General features: G+C 39.6%; 1 protein-coding gene across 2 annotated transcripts in view; it reads left to right on the top strand.

Moving 5' to 3' along the window:
* The window catches only part of ATE1 (arginyltransferase 1), a 70,401-nt gene that overhangs the window by 41,765 nt on the left and 10,492 nt on the right, over positions 1 to 18,144 (top strand). For both annotated transcript variants that reach the window (XM_084265583.1, XM_084265582.1), the window contains exon 10: positions 12,084 to 12,204. In XM_084265583.1, coding sequence (XP_084121709.1) covers positions 12,084 to 12,204 — 121 coding nt within the window. The remainder of the gene's footprint in view (positions 1 to 12,083; positions 12,205 to 18,144) is intronic.

Here is an 18,144-nt window from a genome sequence, read left to right as displayed (position 1 = left end):
AGGTTTTTGACTAAGTGACTAGGAAAGCTCAATGCACTTGAATGTCCCTGCTGCTCGTTCAGGTTTTCCTAAGTCCCTGTTAAAAGTTACATTTTTCCTCCTTTCAGGAGAGAGTTTTGCATTAAATGAGGTGACAAGGCTTAGAGGGTTTAAGGTTGTTCCTTATGGAGATCTTCTGGATGAGTTTGATCTTCCTTAGCAATAGTAATTTACTATAGTAGTATTATGTTGCAGCTCAGGGAAAGTAACGAATTAAGAATAAGCAAAACCCAGGGCAAAGATCCATTAGCAAAAGATTGCAGATGATGGTAATTAATTGGTGTATTCACACCCTGAGCATATCACTAGCAGGGGAGGAGCTTACTTTGTGCTATTGTGCTGTAGCCACCAACGTTGTTCAGATGCAAATAATTTAAAACCAAATCTGTGCTCTCTTGCTTTGGCATTAGAGGCAGCAGTGGAGGTCTGTGGGGCCTGGCAGGCCCTTGGGTGGTGCTGTGCATTCATGAAGGCGATGGTGAGGGCACTGGATGGAGCTCTGAGACCACACAGAGCAGGGCCCTGAGAAGGCTCGATGGAGAAGTGAAATATTTGTATTACAGCCTCTTTAAAGCTTTTTCTTAATATAATAAAATCCAGTCCCAAAGGCTTTCAAAGGCTACCTTACTGGGGAGGCCTAGCGAGACCCGGGAGCTTGGGGAACTGTTATCTTTTGAGTGTGAAACAAGGAGAGAGAAAACCCTCACAAAACCCACTTGCTGTTTCCAGACACTGCCCTGAGGTTTCCACTTATCATGTGAGAGAGTTAACTGCTGCTGGAAACTTCACTTTGTCTCGTTGCTTTCAGGTGAACAACTGAGCTGTCCAAAAGGAATGACTGAAGCTATGAAGAGTGGTTATTTGCCATGGTAGATAATTTGGGGATTCTTAGTAGGAAGGTTTTTAGGGAGTAGACCATCTTTTTTGATAGAATATGATACTGTTTGCTTCCTTCCCCTTCCATGGTCAGAATAAAAATATTTTCACAAATAACACTGAGCTAGAATGACCAAAAAAAAGAGGGGGGGGGGGGGGGGGGGGGGGGATGAAAATGACCCCATTGTCAACTAATTAAAGAAGAATGGGTTCATGGAGCAAAAGTACACAGGAACCAAATTCTCTGTTCTCCCCAACACAAATGCACTGTTGTTTTGTGAATGGACAGAAGACAAGATGAGCATTTTGTTCCACTGATTTCATTTATTTATTTAAGGTGCTGCAGCTCGGGTTTGGATGGGCCGCTTAGTGCTGCTGTGGTCAGTAAAGTCAACCCATGATTTATTGTGTGAATTTTTTTAATACTCTTTCCACTTTAGTATCAGTTAGCTTTGTGTGCCTTACTATTAATTGTTTTTAATTATCTTCCATTTGAAGGAAGGGAGAAGAAAGCAGAGAGATATTAGAATATATTGGGGGGGCTTGCTACTCTTTTCATTCTCCATTTCAGTCTTACAGTGGCAGTGAAGGACACTGAGCAAAAACCTGTCATGCTGGTTGAGAGTTGGCAAGCTGGTCCCAAATTCTGCTCCTGCTTCTCAGTTTGAGCAACGTGAGGATACTGTGCTGGGAGATCAAGTGGGAAAGTCTCTGTAGGGAGCAGCTTTGGGGCTGTTCCACCATAATTCCTACTAAATTAGGTGTGGTGTTGAGAAAAGATCCAAAGGACAGCACCCGTGCAGTCTGAATTATTGCAAGATGGTGTTTTATGTGTTTCTCAGAAAACATTGAGAAACTATCAATGTTTCTCAATGTGCTTCTAATGAAACTATGTGCTTCTAATGGAGCTCATGTTGTAAGGCCTGACTGAAACTTTATTTTAGAAGATAAATTGACTTCTTTCTTGTATCTGTTTAGCTTGCTGTTGCTGCTTAATGGATTTATAAGTGCAAAATGATTCTCTCTCAGTGGGGGACGATAAGGAAATGTTAAATGTAGTGTTGATCATTTCAATGATAAAAATTGTTAGTCCTCAAATTCCTGTTCTAACAGCCCCACCTTTTGATGAAGTTTTAAATGATGGTACGTTTACCTCCTTCACTGTGATGTGAGAAGTTAGTGTGATGATCCAAGAAAAAAAAAAGTGATGTTCCTCAAGCCAATGCCCATTAAGTTGGAAAAGTTGCAAACTGCCACAGAAATACTTAAAATCTATAAACTCAGCTCTGCATGAGGTGGGCTTTCTTTAATCCTCCTGTCCCTGTGCTGGTTGTATGTCTCTAGAGGAACAACAAACCAGAATGAATGTGAACCTTCTCCTGAGAATCTCTTTGCAGTGTTAATGCCCTGAGATTTATGAACTCTGTGAGGGTTTATGGCCAAATCCTTGGCTCCTGGCTGCATTAGGTTGCTTGGAAAGTACAATTCCAAGAGAGAACTTCCCTGAAGGGGGGCAGCTGGAGATCATCTGCATGAGGTGGTGGTGCAGTTGGAATGTGCCACGCTTCATTATCAACTGGACTTGATGATCTTAAAGGTCCCCCCACCCTATATTTCAACATATGTTTAATATATCCTTGAATTACCAGGTTTTGGTATGGTCAGGGTTTAACATAGCATATGGTGCAGTTACTGATTCCAGCCCACTTGCCTTCAAACTTGTTTTCTTCTGTGAACGTGATTATGAAGAAAACAGTTTCCAAACATCATCATTAAGAGAATACCAACATGTTGATGTTTCAACTCAAAGACTTTGGAGATACGTAATGTTAAACAGTATGTTTTCCTAAACCTGCACGTACTTTTAATGGTAATAATTTGGGTGAAAGCATAATAGTGATTCTCTTCTAACCATGAGAATAGTTTTGGGGGGGTTTACGGAGGTACAGGCATGCACATGTGCATTTGCATTGCTAATAGATGCAAAATCTCCATGCTGAATTTCAGAATCACAGAATCCTAGGGGTTGGAAGGGACCTCGAGAGATCATCCGGTCCAACCCCCAAGTTGCTACTAAACTTCATTTTCTTGACTTCTGTGCACCAGAAATGGACTTACTTGACAAGAATTCCAATTCTGAAAGTTTGGGGTTTTGTTTGTAATCAAGGAGACATAATACATTAGCATAAGGGGGCGTTTGAAAACATGTCAATGTCAAAAGACCATGTTGAAAGACTAAACGTATTTGTACTGCAGTATGTCCTCAGGCCATTATCCTTCCCTGCGAGGTAGCTTGACAAAAATTCATCCCATCCCTCTAGCTGTATTTTCTGTGTCTTACTCCTACATTTGTTTAGTGTTCCCCTCTTTGGATTCTTTCCCCACTTTATATTTAGCATAGTCCCAGAGGGACTCCAGTGCATTGAAGAACAACAGCTCTGGGCCTCTCCCAGTCTAGTATTTCTTCTGGCAGCTAATATAGCTGCAGCCTGGTTTGTGGCTCTGAGTCTTCAGAAGATGAGCAGTGGCTGGTACAGGCTGTGGTGGCAGCCCAGATGCTGCCTTCTGTGGTGCTGGGGGTTTGGCTCTGTATAGTAGGCGTTGGCAGTGTAGGGGAGGGGTGATGCCCCTTTGCTTGGCACACTTCGGGTTTTGGAGCCCACAGATCATTTCTGCTGTGGTGGTGACAAAGCTTAACACTTTTTTTCTTTTCCTACTATACAGATTTTTGTCTCATTTGGAGACTTTTGCAGTGAGGTCACCCATGGCTTCAGTTCAGACGTGTGGCTTGTGAGCTCCACGTGCTGAGCTGGTCCCTGAGTGGAGTCGGATGCTCTCCTGCTGAGAACGGACTCCTCAGAGAGCACAGACAGGCTTTGTTTGCACATTCTCTGCTCCCACCAAACAAAGCCAGCTTGGTTTAACAAACAAAATGGACCTAAAATTAGAATGCTTATTTCATGAATGAAAATGTACTATGAAAATAAACATTTTTAGCAACAATAGAAGAAAATTCTTTTGATGGTTCAGAATTTTTTACAGATACTGGATGTTTTGTACAGATAGTTGATGCTCTACTTGCTGTTGCAGTTTAAGTGCTAACACGTGCTTGGTGTACTGTGGTAAAGCAAGACTTTTTATTTATTTATTCATTTTCTAATCTGCAGATGTAGAGGAGACAAGTAGGCTTAGATTTTTTTTTGTCCTGATAGTATAAATTGTAGACATATAAACACAGGGATTTATCATGGCCTTCTTTCTCCTTCAGATTTTCGGAGTGAATAACATTGTTGTGTGTGTTAAGGATGTCCTAACCTGAATTTTTGTGACATTCTTTAGTCAAAGTCCCACAGACATTTGTTGAAGTTGTTTCTTCAATTCTGTGTCAGAAAATTTTACTGGATTTTGTTTTATTGTTGGACTTGAAAAAGCATGTTGTCAAATGCATGATGTATCAATAGAAAGCCTTAAATATAAAAATCTTGTGCTGAATTATCGATCCAGAATATTATTTCTTGTTCTCAGATGGATGAAAGCAAATAGAAATGAAAAAAGCTGGAGTAGCACTTTTTAAAGTGATGTTTTTCAACATTGTTTGATTGCATAAACTCTCTAAATGCTTTCAAAAATCCCACATAACTTGTCATCATCTAAAGCCAGCATCTCCCATCTGAATGCTTAATTAGGAGTATATGTCAGCTCCTGAATATCAGTGTTTCCCAATTTGAGAAGCTGTCAATTAGCCTAGTATTTATTTTGTCTTCAAATATTCCACAGACAGAGTCAATAGCTGGGACTGAAGGTGATGTATAAAATTATTTATTCAGTATAGGGCTACCATCAGCTCAGACTTTCCTGGGCAGGTCTTATTTTCTTGCCCTCACAGTCCCGTCTGGATGGATTTTTGGCAAGTTCTGTGTGTTTCTGGCTGAGTTTTTGGAAACCCCATTAGAGGCAGAAGCAAAGCTTTGGGAATGCCCAGTACAGAGGTGGTATTTCCAGATGTGGTGCGATGGGAAGAGGTGGTGGTGCAGAGATAGATCTAACCTGTCAGGCTGAGCAGGGCATGGAGTAGCGAGTGTGTTAGTGTGTCCTCTGAGCAGCTTGGCGCTCATGGCTGAGCGAGTAGGATGGAGGGTTGAGTTTTGGAGCTGGAAAAAGAGAAGGTTTGGGGTTCCAGAGGAAAATTGGATTTGAAGATAGACGTCAAGGCAAGGGTTAAAAAGTACAGAGGGATTTGTTGATGGGATGAAGCACAAGTTTGTGTGTGGCCCATTGGTGCACAGTGCTGAACAGTTTTATCCAGAAGCCAAGAAGCTGCAGGTTGGGTTGAGTTGCAGAGCAATGCACGTGTTGTGCATGTATGGAAAGAGTAACTTGGAGAGTAACATAGGCACCTGAAAAGTCAATATTGTATCTTCATACAGAATATACTGGCTTTTCTCTTGTGTCGTCCCTTAGAATTATTCAGGGGTTTTATTGCTTTAAATAGATGATGAAAAAACCAGAATTGATTTGAAGTGAGTCCTCTGAGTAAGGGTAGCAGCTTTAGCTCCCATTTTCATTTTAACCATCATAAAGGATTCAAAACCTAATTTGCATTGGTTTACTTACTGGTATTTTTAAAGACACTGACCTTGATTATGATGTACCAAAATGAAATGATGGATATTGCTGTCAGACCCATTTCTATTGCACTGGTAGTTTATTTCTGGGGGAATGTTAATGCTCTGGTACTTGCTTTTGTTAAAGTTCTATCAAGTTAATTTTGTGTTTGACTAATTATTTTATTTTCCATTAAATAAACACGGTCTGTCGTGATTTTACTTTGATAACTAGCTAGTAGGAGCCTCTTTGACAGGGCATTAATTTAGCTTTCCTGTGCAGAATGTCTGTAAGCTCTCAGATGAATGCTGCTCTTTCAGGTATGACTCCAGCTAGCCAGGTATTAATGAATGTTTAAAGCTATTTGATACCAACGTGACAGTTTTGTGTATGTAAGTGTAAAATGTGAGTATGGTCTATTAGGGTGTGCATATTTTCCCTGTGATTATTGCACTTCATGTTAAATATAAGAAAATAAACTTTAATACTTAATTTCATACACTTAATTTAATGAACTAAAAAAATATTGCCAGCTTATGGCAGCTCTTCAAGAGAAAGATATAGGATCCACATGATTGAAACATTTGCTTTTTCTTCTTCTCACAGCTGCCAAAATAAACTCCTCCTGAGCTAGATCTAAGTCAACATAGTTGGTGTGTCTCTAATGAAGCATTCCTCTAGAGGCCCCAGCTTGGGTTTTATCTCTTTGTCATAGGGTTTTTTTAATCTCTCTTTTCCAAGTTGAATGCTAGGGTCTCCTTAAGAATTTCTGCACCAGATTTAAAGTAAACAAGTTCCATTTCAGTTATTTTGGTTATTCTTCATAGCATCTTTTAAGGATTACAGTGTGTTATTCTGTAAAGACAGAAAGGTGGCTGAGCTCTCAAGAGTGCAACTCTTGGGTCCCAAAAATAGTTGTCACATAATGCATTCAAAGTTTGCAGTTTGGGTGAAACTAGCTTGTTTGACACTGGTATGGGAGTATATCAGGCAGTTTGCATGTGCCACTGTTAAATTCAGATTGCTACTTACTCGTTGAGTTACCCACAAACTACATATTGGTTGATCTAACATCTTTCTGGTGTATACTTGTGTGCTGAATACATTTGCTGGTAAATCTGAAGCCTCCAACCATCCCTCATGGATAAATCCAGCTGCTAGATGTTTAGTTCATATCTAATAACCTTGGAGGTTTTCGGGGCTTGTTTAAAAAGACAAAACATACTGGTGACTTAGAGGTGGGAGTGAATTTCTGTAGGGTGTTTTGGGGTGAGGATTTTTCTTTTTTCCTGAAGTCTTTCAGGCCTTCCACAGATGAATCCCATGGGAACGACTGCGGATGGTTGGAAGCACAAACAGACTCAGATGTGTGCAGCGTGGCACGGTCCAACCTTAGTCTGTGAAAACACAGAGTTAGAGTTACTTGCAAAGGACTCTCCTGGGGATCCAGGAAGTCTATTTCTATTTATGTAATGAAATCAGGGAGCAAGGGTCTGCTGTAGCACTTCTGCTGATGGGATTCCAGTGGGGTTGTCTTTCAGTGAGGAGACTGAATGTAATAAACCCATAGCCTGGTGTGCTCCTTCTCGGGCGGCGCTGCCTCGCTCTAATGGATTGCTGTTGATAATTTGGGGTTGCTGTGTTTACGTGGTCCAAGAGCTTCTTTTTAAGCAGCTGGCTTGAAATGGAGAAAAAGGCAGTCTTAATTCGCTTTTAATAAGAGATCAATGGGTTTATTGTGAAAAAATAGAATACAGATGTAAACTGTACCTGATAAAAGAATTAAATGTGTGTTTAACCTTCCTATTCTGTTTTTTCAGTGCTACTGGTGTTTGACCTTCTTTGGTTTGGAGACTATTCTCTTTCTTGGTAGTTTTACATTTTAAATTTTACTTAGAGTACAAAAACAAACTCCGCTGGTGTTTTTCATCTCAAGTGCTTACCAAATCCCTCCGATTTTACAAAATATTTAAAAAGTAATCTCTAGGCTAAAGTCTCATTAAAACCTTTGCCCTTCCTGTGGAACAAAAGTTCAGAGAAGTTCTGCTTGATTCTGATTTGGAAACTGTAAAACAAAAAAAATATCGTGGTGTGAAGTATTAATTTAGACTTGGCGGCCTCGCTGTAAAATTTTTATTTCCAGAAGTTTCCAATTAAAATGCTGCATGTCTAACAGTATAAAGGAAAGCACCTGAAAGGCTCCTTCTTTTATATTATATGGGAGGAAAAATGCCCCAAACATTACTGAAACTAAGACGTCTTGGAGGTATTTTTTATTAAATAGTCAGGTTTCTATTACAGTATGTTGATTTAGTAGGAGAAACCACACGCTCAGGATTTTCTTAGCCATACTAATTTTCATTATTGATTTTTAATCAAGCCACTCGATAGATTTATAGAATCGTAGAGTGGTTAGGGTTGGAAGGGACCTTAAAGATCAAGTTCCAACCCCCTGTTTGAAAGGAAAGCAAGGTTGCAAAGAGGACGGGTTGGCTGGGGTGGTTAGAAGTTTGGAGTAGCCTATGTAAGAGGAATGAGTAAAGAATTTAGGTCCCTTCAGACCAGTGGAGATACCACATTTATCTTTAATGGCCCAGTGATAAGGCAGCGATTGCTTGCTGTGTTTCTGTAGTAGAGGTAGGAATGGCCAACAAGTGGAACTACAGTTTGTAGGTTGAAGTAAATTAAAGCAGTTGTTCAAGATTGAGTGGCAAAATGAGTTACTACTGGAGTTTGTCAGAGGTGGAGTGATCTCTATTGCAGACTGTTGGGGGTCAGGGTCAGTATCAGCAGAGTAACACTATGTGCTTTTATACTGTTCTTTTAGTCCTTGCTGAGCATTGGTGATTGACAGCCATCCCAGGCAGGATATTTGGCTATACCATGGGCATCTGGTACGACGTGCAGGGCTTGTTCTCATGTCAGAGCAGCTCAAAATTGTCTCAAGAAGGGTGTTTCTGGATGTCCGTGAAAATATTAAACAGCATCAAAAATAATGATGTTTTAGGCAAATGTGATTTTTGTTTTGTTTCCCAAACCATTTCAGAACAGCCCATTTTACATCATCTTGGATATTTCGTGACAAAATGTAGGTGCTCAGAGGGAAATATGTGCAGTTGTTGTGTACTGACAGTGCATTTCATCAGCCCGTGCTATTGGATTTAAGAAGCTGAAACATAAGACAAGTGCTTAGTGATGTTCTGTAAGATGAGCCTTTTTGTTGAAAGTCTTGTAGTTAAGTATTCCCAGGATGGTCTGGACGGCATAAACAGTTGTACTGAGCAAGAGCTTTTATAGTAGGAGATAAAAGAAAGCAAAATGTTTTCGGTTGTGGGGTTTTACCATAGACTGAGTTACTTCTGGAATGTGTGCTAATTTAATTTCCAGTCAAAGAGAAATGATTTTCAAAAATAGTTTTGCAAACGTGATGAAGTGCTTGGGCTGTGATTAAATAGCTCTGCAGCAGTTGCCTTCAGGAGATCCCCTCTCTATTTTGGATTTATGTTGGGTGTATACTGCAAATCAGCGATATTAAGAATAAGGAGGAATATAAATAGTATGCTTAGAGGCAAATTTTTTTAGATGATGTAATAATTTTAGAGTGAATAATGAAATATGAGCATTTTTCTTGACTTGCAGGTGGCAGAATCTGGCTGGGTTCTCAGGTTCAGATTTTTAACAGCCCAGGAGTAAGGGGGAGGAGGGAGGGGGAAATGAGGTGGATTCATTGTTTACTTTCATGTGGAGTTGTTTTTAGCATTTTTAAGTAAGTAAATTGAGAGCAAGTAGTTAGGGGAGGAAAAAAGGCGACAGAAGCCCTCAGAAATTACTGCATTTGATTTAAGAGGTTCTGTGGATTCTCTTTTTAATTCTATCAATATAGAGACAGTGCTGATGCTCTTTGCGGGGAAAGTTGTCTCTGTGTTTCTCCACATTCCCACTTCCTCCACAGAATGAGTCATGGGATGCGGGTTTAACCAGTAAATTAAATGCCTTTAGAAGAGACTCATCCTACTTCTTCTATGTTTGGAAATACTTTTAAAAAGGGAGGATATTAAAGAGCATCAATGGCTTGTTTAATTTTTGCTTCTAATTATATTGTGCGTCACTGGTCAGGGATGTGTCATCAGCTCAGCCTCACCTGTCTTCAGGGAAGTTAACAAGATTCTAAATTTTGGAGGATAAAAACATCTAAAGGAAGTTACCTCAGCACTGTTTCTTCCTTTTTCCCTCCTAGGTTGGGTATTTTGATGCCTGAATAACTACCAAAGCCACAGCGATGAATTGGATAATCAATTTTTCCCAGTACTGTTTTGCTCAGTGCTAAAGAAACTCTTTTGTATTGTAACCAAGCCAGTACTGCTGCAATGCAGTTAACTTTATACATCCCATTTTATGACAGAATATGACATGATGGAAGTAGTTGGGAAATTTAGAATAAGGCTGTGCAGTGCTGTGATTTTCCTGTGTGGGATTCACAAATGTGAAGTACTTCAGGATGTCGGGGCAGTATCATCTAGAACACCTCTAAGTGGCTGGTCCTTACACCCATGAGTATACCCATGCTACTAGGAAAGACTAAATTGCCACCTTGTACTTTCTGTGTTTAAGTGACAGCTCTGAAAGGTCGTTGCTTGGCTGTTTCTGCCTTCTTGGGCATTGAGAAAATGGCCATAAATCAGCAAGTAATAATGTCCTGATTATTTGATTTAATTTTTTTAGGTGTGACTGAAAAGGCAGATTTCCCTTGGCCCCCCCAAGTCCTGATATTGTTTCATCTGAGTCATGGTGACTAAAATTGTGTTCTTAAAGCATTACCTTATATACCTTTCAACCATTTCTGTTTAGATAGCATAACATTTCAAAGTGGTTTATTTAATAATGTCATTTCCATTCTCTGGCTTTAGAGGATTTTCTAAGGCCTTGAGGTTTAAGCTCCTCCGTGGAATCAGAGGAATATTGTTTTAAATTTATATGGAAATTTGCATTGAATTAAAAAAAAACCTCAGAAAATCAACAAATGTAGTTATGAGTCAACCCTGAATTTATTCAAATGAGATGATCAGAGACATGCAGACTCATTTGCAACAGGTACTTGACAAGGTTCAGCATGAAGCTTGATTGGTTTGTTGTTTATTTTTTCCTATGTGGACAGTTAATGACTTTTTGTTAGAGATAATTTCTGTATTTCTTACTCAAGATTTTAGAGTTGGTGGGAAATAGGTCATGAAAAATAGTTTAATTCTGTAACTGTTGTTGTGGACAGTAAGAGAATAAAAGGAGTTGGGGGTGTCTGAACATTGAAAGAATAGCTCTTCTGATTTTCAGAACTTGGGTTTTAAAGGTAGTGTCTAAAAGAGGGATAGCAGAGCTTGTGAATGCAGCTTTAAAACCCATCTTCATCACCAGTAGTCACAATAATTATTCCTTCCCAAACATCCATCAGCTTCATTCAGGACTAACTTTGCCTTTTTCACATGATGTTAAGGGGGAAAAAATATCAACTTCATACCAGGATGGTCATTATCTATTTGAAGTAATTAATATGAAGAACTCTTAGTTGCAGTGTGACTTCTTGTAACTCCCAGTCTTCTAACTGGTGCCCCACAACCTGTTTAATTGTAATTCCTAAACTTTTTCACTTACTGCATGCCTGTGTTTTCCAAGCTGTTACATGTCATGAGTTTTCAGTTGAAAAGTTAATTTGATATTGCCACCATATGGCTCTGAGTGTTGAGAGGGTATGGATTAAGTGAGCAATGGCTCAAAGATAGATTTTTGACTTAAGTTATAGGCCGATGAATAATTTTATTTGAAATCAGATGAAGATCTGATTAGAGGAGGTTGTTACTGCTGAGGTGGTGATTTTCTGTGTAGCTGAAGGGAAAGTAATTATGGCTGTGTAGTTTCTGGGAACGTCTGCAAAGAATATCTTGTTAATAAATCAACAAAACGTGGTAGAGTTCCACTAATCACTACCTGTAAGCCATTCCAGGAAGAGCTGCATGAAGTAAAAAGGAAAAGTTACTATTTAAGTAGCGATGAACAAAGTGCTCCATCGGTAATGCAGTAAAAACCCCAGCATCCTGCTTACTGTGGGGAGTGAGTTGGGGTTTTTTTCTATTAGATTTGGGGTGAGGAGGGGAATCTCTATTATTTGCTTGAGTGAAAAACACTTAAGACAAGCTGCTTTTGGAGGTGCTGAGTTTTTAGTGTCGGCACTAGCTCAGCAGAGCTCTAGAGGATAACTGAAATACAGAGTTGCAGTAAGCAAAGCCAAAACTTTTATAGTTCATCTTGGATACTGTAAAACTGGGTTATATTAATTTTACATTTTCTTAAGTGCCAAGGTTAAGTTTGTATTCCTGAGCTGGTGCTGAAATTACTAAAGGAGTAAGCCTTTCAGTGAGGCTGTTTGACTCACTTGGTGTAGATTAGATTAAAACTATTCCTTGTTCATAGGAAAATCTGGAAAGCCATAGCTGGAGTTTTCTTCTGCAACTGATATGCCTGCTCACTTTTATTTTTGTTCTTTTTTTCCCTCCTCCTTTTCTCCTTCCTAGGGTCAGTACAGGCCCTCTGACCTGTTGTGCCCGGAGACGTACGTCTGGACACCTATCGAGCAATGTCTGCCCCTGCTCGAGCACTCGAAATACTGTCGATTGAACCAGGATGTGAAAGCAGGTAAGGTTACAAGGAGTGATAGGACTGTGAATTGTCTGCCTGCCTTTTCTGATGTATTGGTATCTGCTGCTGAAGCACTGTTTGATTTTTACCACTAATCTTACCTGCAAAGGATAAAAAGTGTAAAATTCAGCAAGCATTAGCAAATAGAGAGTTTTATCTTTCAATGTAAAATAAGCAATAAAAATTTAAATTACATTTTGTTTTACAGATTATATGTACTTCAATATTAGCACATACTGCTGCCTTTCAGATAATTCTTTCTGTTACTCTGTGCATGAACAAACCCAGTCAAATGATTATTTCTCCCTTAGATTCCAGTGGGATGAATGCATAAAGCAAGGAAATAATCGATATAGGAAAGTGAAAGGGAGGAATAGAAGCTTAAATACATCAAGTGCTTCTGCTAAGAAATGAACTGGCAGATTCAGTTTAACAATCTGTCAGAGAATTTGATGAATACAATGACCAGCAGAAACACCTTAAACATCCTGAAGCAGATGGGGCGTAGATTTTTATATTCTCTGAAATACTTGGTGATTTGCCAGTGTAGAATGGTCAAAACTGTGACTCACCAGAATGTAATACAGTAATGATACTGTAAACCAGTGCAGTCAAGTGGAAAAAAAGACATGTTCTTGCTTTAGCTACTGCCTCTGTGGGCTGATTGCAGGCCCCAAGGGAGGTGTGTGAGACGATGCTTGGTGTGGTGCTTGGGTGGAAAGCGAAAACCTGATTATCTTTATTTATTAATTGCAAATTGCTGGCTATCTTCTTGAAAGTTTCTCTTTTCCCCACTGAATAGCAGTTGAGCAAGGAAGGCTGTGGAGTTATTCAGATGTTGGTGTTTAAGATCAAGAGCACGTATCCCCATGGTGTTTCCAACCATCCAATTTACCTGTCTCTAAGTTTGAGCAGTCTTCAACAGCTGCTGCTTCCTTTTTATTTTTCATGGCTGTAGTTTAATCACATTTGCATTTGCTAGCTGCTTAATTGTTGGAAAGGCAGGATGTAGGCAAATTAAAGGAATTTGAAGAGAGATGACCACTTAAGCAGGATTGTGAACTTGTGGATAGGCTGTTTCAGGTGCTTTTCCTCATCCTGTGCATGTTAGGATTTGTGCTGCGACGTGGGTGTTCAACTGGAGTGCTAAGATAATACTGCTTCCTAATTGTACAAGTTCAGCAAGGGTGATACTCAAAATACTACAATATTTTTCAGTAATCTCATGAGACAAAATCTATTTCTAGCTACAGATACTGATTTACAAGTTTTAGTAGTGGAATTATGCTCTATGTAAATAGAGAATGTTCCTTCGAGATGGTGCAGACAGCCATGCGATGCGATGGGGAATAGACTGGGGAGCCTGCTTGGATGCCCTTTTAAAAAAGTATCTGTTACCTGGGAAAGCTCATTACACTGAGGACTTAAATGGGTGGCATGGCATGTCTTGATCAACTAAAATCATCATTAGATTGGTCAGAGGAAGTCGGAAGAAAAATTATGAAGGAGGAAGAGGGGAAATGGTTTTGGAGGCCAGCAGTGTTCAAAACACTCCTTATTCAGAAAGGGAAAGTGCATTCATTTAAGCTCTTGAACGACAACTAAACTGCTGCCTTTGAAGGTGTTAACCCTGCACAAGCAAAGGGGCATCATCTCTGCTCTGTGAAATTCCAGTGGCATACCACGCATTGGGAAACTGCAGGATATGCAGCTTGGCATCATTATCAGCACTGAATATCACGCTCCAGCCACTACTGGAACTGTGACTTATGTCCTGTGGCTTAAGGAAATTAAAACATAGCTACACGTTGCAATGTGCTAGACCTGCTGTGAGTTTATAGTCATTTGAGGTTTAAATAGTTCCTACCTCTAAGGAAGCCATTTCTCAACAGGAAAATGGTTTTCCTTCTTCCTTCTTCAGTCTCTACAATAGTCAGTAATACGAGTTTAATGAAGTTACAGCGAATTTAAGAGAGAGCAGTAGAAATGATGGTGTGCTTTATTGCTCATGAATCAGCTTTCTATAATGCTGCCTGTAATTATGTCAGATAAGTAGGTCGTGATTTATCAGGAGTGGGACTTCTGGTGTAGAAACCAAGGGCATTAACCAGACCCTGTAAACTGCTGGGAGAAATAGCTCTGCTGCCCAGGGCAGGGAAAGAGTCACTGGGAATGGTCATCTTTGAGTACTAGTAGTCAGAAAATTCCTGATACATTACCTCACACTGCTCACTTCATCAGGTTTGGCAATTTGTGAACTCCTTTTCCCTTCCTTAAAGTAAAACATAGACCTAATCAATTTACCAGTTTCAGATTATGAAAATGCATTGTAGAACATTATAGGCAAGTGCTGCTTCAGGAGAGGGTGCTGTGCACTCAGGCCTTCTACATCCCTGAAAAGGTTTCCTGAGTATCCCTGCACATTACAATGCAGAGCTCCTTCCTATAATCAGATTTTTTTTTTTCCTCTGTGACAAAAGAAACAGATGCTCACAGACAGTAGCAATTTTTTTTCTAAGGTATCAGAAAATATTAATTGATATTCACAGAGGATTTCTACCTGTTTTGCATTATGTGGCTGAGCATTTTCAAATGGTTTTGAAGTGTATTGTGTTTCATCCCTTCCTCCTCTGACTTCTAATACTTTTGTTAACACTTGGAGAATGAAGAGAAGAGAGGGCAGACAAAGTAAACAAAGTTCTTAACTCTTTGCAAGACAGGTCTAAAAAGGGTCTAACAGTTAATAACTTCAAAGAGCAATCACAGAAACTAATAACTTTTTGTTGTTTAGGGTGGCAGATTGAATTCTGATCTAGTTAAAGGTGTCCCTGCTCACTGCAGGGGGGTTGGACTAGGTGGCATTTAAAGGTCCCAACTGACCTAACACAGTCTATAATTCTGTTCTATGAAGTAAACATGGAATGGAATATGTTAATTAAAATGTAAGTAATTTCTACAGCATTGGAAAATACACCTGATGAAGGCATACACAGACACCTCTGTGTTGGCTTTGTGTGGTCTTGGAGACCAGACACTGAAGTCTGACCCAAACCACGATGGATGGAAAGGAGGGTAATAAAGAGTGGAGAAGCACATCTGGTCAGCTATAGGAATAGACTAAATTATAATCTGTTAATAGGCTGAATAGGAATAGACTGAACTGGCTGAACTCTATGAAATAGTTTGTAAACAATGCAGTGAAGGAGCCTTTTGAATAGGGATCTAAGGTCATTGTCTTTGAGAGTTTATGGAGACATCTTTCGCAGCATGAGAGGTGTAGAAGAAAGGAAGACACTGGGGAAACACAAAGGAGTTTCCTTCAAAACCAGATGTAGCAGTCTGGGATATCAGATCTCACAGTCAGTCGGGGGTAGAACTTGCATTACTTGCTAGGAATGCCAGTGAGGGTGAAGCAGACATTGGGAAGCTTTCAAAGTGGGGTCGGTGTGATGTGGTCAGGGTGTAGGGAGCTGCTGGAAACCTGTGTGGAAAGACTGGGAAGTAAATTGTGCAGTGGTTCATGTTGGTAGAATGATGACAAGAGGGACTTGAGCAGAAGAAATCTGCTGAAGTGTGCAACAGTAGAGTTAAAACTTGGAAATCTGCAGAGATGAGTGAGAGGCTGGTTTGTAGATACACAATGGAGAAAGAAACTGGATGTCAAAACCTGAAGAGATTGTGAAGCTGAAGTCATATGCCAGCAGATGTTGGGCAGTGCCTAACAATTCAGCCTAACAAAACCATCCTCTCATCATTCTTGAAGCAGACCAGGCTTTGCCCCGCCTTCTCCATGCAGCAATAAACATCTTGCTTCTTCCAGCAGAGGAGCAGAGAGGGCCTTACAAGAATTTAGCCTTTAGACTAATTCCAGCTGGTCTGAGCCAAAACAATGATAGGAATTGGGATGTAGAGAAGATAATTGGTCTTTGCTGTGCTATTCAGTGATGTGCCTGCAGCCACCAAGGAGCTGGTATGGTTATGTCTACACAGAATGACACTAAAATCTGTGCCTGAGCTGTCCTTTCCAAGAGTTTTACTCAAGTGATGAGTGCCACAGTCCTGGGACTCCACGTGTACCTGGGTAGAGATCTGAATTTGGAGTGAGAGATCTCACTTCAGACTCAAGTTGATTTCACAAGAATCACCCTATAAAAAACCCCACGTGATGTAGGACTTGAGGAACAGAGTTGGTGCCACATCACTAGTTTTTGAGTTACTGAAGAACATATCTTAAGATTTCCAGTCTTTTTCTGTCTTGTAAGTTTTATTCTAAGTTCTTACCAGATTTTTAAAGCTCCTACGAATACAAACTGAAAAAACCCTTTTTTTTTTCATTTGAAACTACATCTTTCTCATGTTTTACAGAACTAATTCTACTTTGCTGAAAATTTTCACAGCTTTTCAGCATTGTTATTCTGCTGCACATAATAAGCTAGAATAGTGAAAGGTAAACAACGTTCCCAGTATTTAATGACTTCTGAATCCTCTTATTAGTGACTTGATCATGTATCTTGCAAGAAACCAAGGGTTTATTAGTTCTAGTAAATAAAATTTAGAAATCTTACCCAGAAATCTGCTGGCTTGGGCAGTTACACAGAGCTGTATTTATTTTAAAAATACATTTGTGTGTGCAGTGCTTTCACAAGCAAAAAGATTTCTCAGAGCTGTTCCAGTAACCTTGATTTCTGGTGCTGTGTTTTATAAAACAATTCCTTTTACGTAGCATTTAGGTGCTGTTCTTTGTTAATAAAAAAGGTGGATTTCAAACACCTTTTACATTTGTTCCCTGTGTAAAGGCAACTATTTTGTTGATTATTTTTTTAGCTGATTTTTTTTTCACCCATCAAGTACTGAGGTTGATTTATTTTGAAGTTATAGTGTATTAGCACAATTCAGGTCTTGTCCCTCCTCCTTTGCTTAACAGAGAAGCCATGGTCACACATTGATGTCCATCAAGTGAACCACGGTTGCCATTATTTGGTCTCATCTGATGGTTTCAATCCCTGGCACAGGGATGTGGACACGTAGTGTGCCATCATTGAATCCAGTCAGATTACTGCAAAAGAGGGTGTACATTCATAAACCTGGTGTGATGCAGATTAATGTTTATTAGGATAAACGCTCTGAGGTTCTTCAGACGATGAAAATGTTGTCCCAAAACCATCACAGATGGAAAACATTAAACAAATTGTTTAGAACTCTGCAATCATCTGATTAGGGGGAGATTGCTGGTCTGCTGTAAAACAACCACTGGGTGTAATTTTTTTAACAGATAGTGTTTTGTGCTTCAGAGAGTTAGGAAACAGTCCAAGTAAATTCTGATAGATCATGAACTGAAGAACTAACTTTCCACTCTCACCAGAGCTGTAGGTAATTATTTTGAATTCTGTAACCAAGAAAAAGGCAGACATGTCAGTTATTTCTAGCAGCTTCTCTAGAAGAGACACGTCTTAGAAGTTTGTATCTGTGTCTGATTAAGTTTATAAACACTTGGAAACATTATAATGTCTGTTTCTAAATCTAGTGTGATCCTTGAGCACACAAGATACTTAAACAGTGAGGACAGGGCCAGTAAGGTGTAGCCAGGCAATTTTTTTATCTTGCTTTTTAGTATGCTTGGTTTAAATTGAAATGACTGGTTTGCGGGTTTAGCCAAAAAATATGCTCAAATATTCCAGTGCTTCTCTAATTAAAAGGTACTGACTTAATTCATGGGTCCTAAGTGCTGTCACTGCATAAGTTGGCTTCTTAGAAACTACACTGAACATTGGCCCTGAAGTGGTATCCCCCAGAAGAATGGGTTGCAAAGCCAGAAAGGTTTTTAAGGTGTGATGTGAAGTATGGTCGTGACACAAGCTCAGTTTTGTGTTGTGCTACCAAATCTCAAACTTGGCAGAATAGTTGTGATGTAAAAGTTTGTAGATCTGCTTCTGACAC

This window comes from Gallinula chloropus (genome assembly GCF_964237585.1).
Source record: "Gallinula chloropus genome assembly, chromosome: 5".
Lineage (NCBI taxonomy): Eukaryota > Metazoa > Chordata > Aves > Gruiformes > Rallidae > Gallinula > Gallinula chloropus.
This window is presented reverse-complemented; position numbering and strand designations above follow the sequence as displayed.